The sequence below is a fragment of the Brassica oleracea genome, chromosome C5 (genome assembly GCF_000695525.1).
Source record: "Brassica oleracea var. oleracea cultivar TO1000 chromosome C5, BOL, whole genome shotgun sequence".
NCBI classification, from domain to species: domain Eukaryota; kingdom Viridiplantae; phylum Streptophyta; class Magnoliopsida; order Brassicales; family Brassicaceae; genus Brassica; species Brassica oleracea.
Window position 1 is genome coordinate 2376890 of NC_027752.1, and position 6129 is coordinate 2383018.

At 40.5% G+C, this 6129-nt stretch overlaps 2 protein-coding genes across 2 annotated transcripts; both read right to left on the reverse strand.

Annotated features, from left to right (window-relative positions):
• Positions 1-870: 870 nt before the first annotated feature.
• On the reverse strand, positions 871-2986 carry LOC106344256 (ATP-dependent zinc metalloprotease FTSH 8, chloroplastic-like). Its single transcript, XM_013783665.1, has 4 exons — positions 2928-2986; positions 1516-2693; positions 1071-1349; positions 871-903 (listed from the first exon to the last, which is right to left on the reverse strand). Exons 2-4 carry the CDS (start codon positions 2686-2688, stop codon positions 871-873), a joined length of 1485 nt encoding a protein of 494 aa, XP_013639119.1. The 5' UTR covers positions 2689-2693; positions 2928-2986.
• A 546-nt stretch (positions 2987-3532) lies between these two features.
• Positions 3533-5621, reverse strand: LOC106292517 (protein ROOT PRIMORDIUM DEFECTIVE 1-like). Its single transcript, XM_013728118.1, has one exon. It carries the CDS (start codon positions 4835-4837, stop codon positions 3659-3661), a length of 1179 nt encoding a protein of 392 aa, XP_013583572.1. The 5' UTR covers positions 4838-5621; the 3' UTR covers positions 3533-3658.
• Between the last annotated feature and the right edge of the window lie 508 nt (positions 5622-6129).

The window sequence follows — 6129 nt, forward strand, 5'->3', positions numbered from 1 at the left end:
CCCAAGGCCATAATAAGTCCTAAAGACTATACCTGCATTCTCTACTGACCTAGACTATGTATAAATCAATATGATAAAGGCTAAAAGCCTGCAAAAATATACACTTTATGGCACGAACGGATTGACCATCCTGATCCATACATGATGCGAAAATTGATATTCAAAAGGCACACATTAAAAGTTAAGAAGAGTTATCCCAAAGAATCTCACGTGTGTAGCATGTACACAAGGAAAACTCATTAGGTCATCACCAGTAAAACGGCTACGAACCCTTTTTCATCATAAAGAGTATATGTCTAGTTAATACTGGTGAATACATGTCCCAAGCGTTTACATGATTATGGTATGTTCATGGGGGTAAGTGTGGACAATTTTGTGATATATGTCCATACCAAGAACGGATATACCATAACTTATGAGGTCAAAACTCCCATTCACAGCTTGGGCCACACGAAATTTACATGCACCTAAGTAATACGCATTAGGCCATTTAGTGAGCATAGATATCCCCTATCATAATTAGTTACGGGTCAAGAGCCAGACATACCCATCTTAAGACATTTGGATGTGCTGTCTATGTACTAATTGCTCCACCACAGAGAACTAAGATGGGACCTCAAAAGGAGGATGGGGATATATGTTGGATATTATTCTCCCACAATAATAAAGTACTTTGAGCCAACTATGGGTGATTATATTTGAGGCCAGGTACACGGATTATTTTACGACCAGGAAGAGAAAAAATAATAAAGCTCGTAAAAATGGTAAAAAAAAATAGAATGAGATCAACCATCAATGTCTTGGAAAGATTCTCAGACTAAAGAATGTGAAATAGACGTCCAAAGATTATACATTTACAAAGCTAGCTAATCAAATGCCAGACACATTTGTTGACTTGCTGACCTGAAAAGGAATGACTAAGTCATATATAAACCAGCTTGTAAAGCACCAACGAATTTGATGTCCAAGAAGAGACACAATCAAGTTGCTATAGAGTCTAGACAACGTATAAAACGTGGTAGACCAATAGGTTCCAAAAGATACGAATCCTCGAAAACAAAAGAAATAACCAAGCTTTTGCTCTTCCCATCAGTCATGACAGTGCCTTCCATCCCAGCTACAATTCTATCAATCGAATCATCAATCTCTTTAGATGATATCGCTGTCTTTCCACGGCGTCCGGCTAATATGGCAGCTTCGTTTAAGAGGTTTGCAAGATCAGCTCCACTGAATCCAGGCGTTCTCATGGCTATTACTTCTAGTGAAACTCCATTCTCAAATTTCTTGTTCCCAGAGTGAACCTTGAGTATCTCTGTTCTTCCCTTAACGTCTGGAACGTCAACAGACACCTGCATTAAGAACAAACACACGTTAAGCAACCAGAAGCAATAGATCTATGGAAAGAGCTGGGCAAAGCCGAATGAAACATTGGCCTTAGCCTCCAAATTTATAAGAAAATAATATAGTTGAAATCTTTAATAAGCCGGCCTTGGGAAAGAGTCACAAGGCATATACCTGCCGGTCAAAACGTCCTGGTCTCAACAAGGCGGAGTCAAGAATATCAGCTCTGTTGGTTGCAGCAACCACGATAACACCAGTGTTACCTTCAAAACCATCCATCTCCGTCAGAAGCTGGTTAAGCGTCTGTTCTCTTTCATCATTACCTCCACCGATACCAGTCCCTCTCTGCCTACCAACAGCATCAATCTCATCAACAAAGACAATACAAGGAGCGTTCTCCTTGGCCTTTTTGAAAAGATCACGGACCCTCGAAGCACCAACACCGACAAACATCTCAACAAACTCAGACCCCGAGATGGAAAAGAAAGGTACACCAGCTTCACCAGCAATGGCCTTTGCCAAGAGTGTTTTCCCAGTACCGGGAGGACCAACGAGAAGAACACCTTTCGGGATCCGAGCACCGACCGCAGTGAACCTCTCAGGCTTCTTCAGAAACTCCACCACTTCCATGAAGTCTTGCTTGGCTTCATCGACTCCAGCAACGTCATCGAACGTTACACCAGTGTTTGGCTCCATCTGGAACTTTGCTTTGGACTGACCGATCTGAAGCGGGAAGCCGGGACCACCGGGACCACCCATTCCACCGGAGGACCGTCTCGAGAGAAGAAACAAACCGCCAATGAGAATCAGAGGGAATGCGAGATTCCCAATCAAGTTGAGTAGCGGAGAGCCTTGGTCTTCCTGAGCAGTATGTGCTGCAAAGTCGATATTCTTTGCCCTCAGCTTCTGGAGAAGCTCTTGACTCAGTCCCGGTAGCTGCACGCGTACACGCTGGATCCTGTTGCCTAGCTCAGGAGAAACAGCCTTCACAATAGCTATTGTCCCGTTCTCGTACAAATCTACTTTATCAACCCTTCCTTTGTCTAGATACTCAAGGAACCTAGAGTAAGACATCCTTGACGACGAAACTCCTTGTTCATCTGCGTTTGCTTTCCCAGTTCCGAGTAAACCCACTCCAGCAGCTGCAGCGTTTCCAAGCAAAAGCTTGAAGAAGCCTCTTCTTGCTTCGTGTTTGTTCACATCTAAAGAAGCCTTCACAAGAGTAACTTTAGATGTCGTCCTATCAACTGAAGCAAACCTTGAGGAGAGCACTAGCTGTTTAGACCTGTGTTTAGTTGTGTAGACAGATAATCCGCTCCCGATGAGACAAGCCGATGAAGCAGCCATTTGCACTATACATCAATTTTAATCAAAGTTTATGGTAAAAGTATAACAAGATCCAAACGAAGAGCAGAATGACCTTGAACATGCAAGTTTATGGTAACAGTATAATCAACGTGAGAGACCAATAGCGACGCATGTGAACAGAGATTGGAACCTATCTATGCTCCAAAACTATAACCTATCAAAATAGCTATTAAGTGTAAAATCATGCACACGAAGACGGAGATTACAGAGGGACAGACCAAAGTAAGGCGAAGAAAAGCTGCTTGAGATTGCAAAGATGAGTGAGAAGAGAATCAAACCTGTGGAAAATTGGTAGACGAAGGAGAAGGCTTATGTGAAAGAAGATTGTTCGGACAAAGAGAACTAAGAGGAGTTGGGTTTTTGAAGACAAGACATGTGGTTTCTGAACATCTTACGTGTCTTCCTCTCAATGGCTTTTAATTTAAGAGGAGTTGAATAATTTTAATTAGGGAAATATCCTGTATTTTATAAATTCCAATATATTTTCAGATTCATTTTTGATTTTTCCAACCTTTTACACACAAAAATAACAAATCAGTATTTTAATTTTGTAAACATCCGTCATAAAAATAAGAAAAAGATTGCAATTAGGGATGTCATTTTCGTGGTAGAAGTCGAGAATATAAATAACCAAAACGTAAAAGAGTTTTAGTAGCATAAAGAAAGCCACATGCATCATTTGACCACCATGCAAAATTTAAAGAAGAGAAAGACTAACTGAGTTTGAATAGTTTCTAACTCTCCACATAACCTACACTTGCAAAGTACACAACAAAGAGAGATCTTATCTTGTTTCGTCAATCCTCAACGCATGCAATTAAAGAGGCTCAAGATTGATTAGATTCTTGGTGATCTCATCTCTCAAGTGTTTCATACACTTCACTGGATAAGATAAGCATACAGAAAACAGCATATCTTAAGCTAAAAAGGATTAAAGAAACTAACATGTTCATTCTTCTTCAGACATATCTGTCTCCCTAGAATCTGATAAAGCAGCATGGCGGCCCAAGAGGACAAGATCAAGAAGCTTCCTCCTCGCATCGTACACTGGATTTGGATCTATCAAACGTCCTCTCTCGTAAGCCTCTCTGAGAAACACCGTGTGTCTTTTCCCTTTAGTTGAAATATAAAACATCCCCGGGTGATCCAAGAACAAATCCCTTATGTTCAAATCAATCCCAAAACATTTCCTGAAGTGGCTGATCTTCTCTACCTCCACCATCTTCTCCACAGTCAGACTCAAGAACTCATGAGCAATCGCAACCGCTCTTTTCTCAACTCCCATCACACCGGACTTGTTCTTTTTCTTGCCAACCATGTCCTCGTAGGGACCACCGTAAGGCAGTTTCTGCCATTCCTTCACTTTAGCCTTAAAGTTCTTCCCCAGTCTCATCCCTGGTGGGTAGCAATGTTTGAAACTAAACTGAACTTCGGTTCTATCGACGCTGCAATCCTCCTCACAACACTCAACCACCCTCCATTTCTCAACCGCAGCTTCAAAACTCAGACTTTCTTTACCTTCTTCTTGAACGAGCTCTAAGATATGTGTATTGGGCTCATGACCATCACTAAGCTTAAAGACATGAGGGTTCTTTGAGATCACAGAGTCCTCAAAGTCATCAGGGAGTCCAAGCTCTCTCCAAACCTTGAAAACCGCACGAAGAGGGACTGACTTTGATATAGACATAGACAGGAGCCTGACCAACCTGTCAACAACAACAGGCAAAGAAGCATTGATAGCCAAAGCCTCTTGGCGAGAAATCTCCATGGCTGCATCAGTTAACCTGCAAAAGGGCTGAGACTTCACAGGATCATACAAGACGTGGAAAATGTGAGGGTACTTCCTCAGGAAAGAAGCAGCGCCACGGTTGAGGTGGAGCTTCTGGGAGAGCCTGGAGAGAAACTCGATGGATACGGAAGGAGGTTCAGCTGTTGGGTTGGCGAGGATGAGGTCTTGTATGGCGATGACCTTGAGGAGGTTCTTGTATTTGTCCATGAGCTTCTCGAAAACAGGGTCTCTTGATCTTGAAGCCACGTACTGACCAGACGTCGTTTTTGATCGGACGGTGATGATGGAGCCTCCACAGGGGTGAAGCAGAAGTGATCTCATGAAGAAGCTAAACCTCATAATGGCTTAAGGAGATGTCTTCGTTCCACAACGTTGTTATAAAACACTCTTTTCGGAATTACGTCGAACACCTTGCGTGCATGGCGAAATAACAAAACTTTCTAGCAGTTATTAACGAACCAAACTACAGAAGTACATGCCGTGTCGTATTCGATATTTGTAGAGTCGATCTTTGTATGATCCTTGTGGTCTGAATCGATTTTTTCTTCTTATTGTTTTTGGGTTCAAAATGTTCAAATCGTATTATAAAGGCCTAAACATGTTAGATTGTAAATTTACAAAATCTAGTAGCTACTTCGTAAATTGCCGCAAGTATGAGGACCTATCCCGCTAATATACAGTGTCTTTAAGTTATTGTGTGTAATGGAAAAACTGCAAACTAAGCTTCAAACTATCCATTTCTACACATAATAAAATGAGAAGTAAATTAGTAATCAAGCTTTATTTGTTCTTATATTAATGGATTGTTTACATGGCTTACTCCGTCAACTGAGCATGCCTGTCTGCAATCTATGATAAATAAAAGACCAAACTATTTTACATATCTTTCATCAATTATTGTTTTTCTTTCTCTTCTTCCACACAAACAGCATATATTATACACATTATTTACTGTTTTGTATATGGTTCCAGAACGATGAATCCTCAAATCTTTGGAATAACTACTCTCAGAATCCCATCCCTGCTCCAAATTCAAATATTATATTGGTGTTAGTGCTCTCTATGAAACTTTTGACAAATTCTAGATAACTAATTTGAGTGACTGGTCTAAAACCACTACTTTTTTGGTCTAAAATGTCGACATAAGATGATTTATTTGCATACAAGTTAGCACTTGAATTTATGAATATAAGCGACGATCATGAATCCACATCAATATAAGAGTGTGCACTCGTAGAACAGATTGGATTGAATGAAAATGTGGGGTTAAATAGTTTAAAGAAGAAATGTGTATTTGACCATATGATTAAGACGCCATATGATGTTAAAACCAGAGGAATAGAAATCGTGAGATATAAAGCTGATGTTGCACAAGGATTCTCACAAAGACCAGTAATAGATTATGAAGAGACATACTCCCATGTGGTGGATGCAACTACTTTTAGATTTCTCATAAGTCTGGCTATATAAGAGAGAAAATTAGACTTGCAGCAAGTTGATGTAGTGACTGCATATTTACATGGTCCACTGGATAATGAAAGTACTAGAGGGTATTGAGCTGAAAGTACAACAAATTCTCGAGAACAATATTGATAATCATCAAAGTATATGATCTGAATATCCTAGGAACC

Bases quoted from the DNA above. Each gene is read 5' to 3' on its own strand.
- LOC106292517 (XM_013728118.1), bottom strand. From the start codon at position 4,837: ATGAGGTTTAGCTTCTTCATGAGATCACTTCTGCTTCACCCCTGTGGA.
- LOC106344256 (XM_013783665.1), bottom strand. From the start codon at position 2,688: ATGGCTGCTTCATCGGCTTGTCTCATCGGGAGCGGATTATCTGTCTAC. The intron at 1,350-1,515 runs GTATATGCCTTG...TTCTTAATGCAG, and splicing joins CAGGACGTTTTGACCGGCAG to GTGTCTGTTGACGTTCCAGA. The intron at 904-1,070 runs GTTATTTCTTTT...ATTCCTTTTCAG, and splicing joins ATGGGAAGAGCAAAAGCTTG to GTCAGCAAGTCAACAAATGT.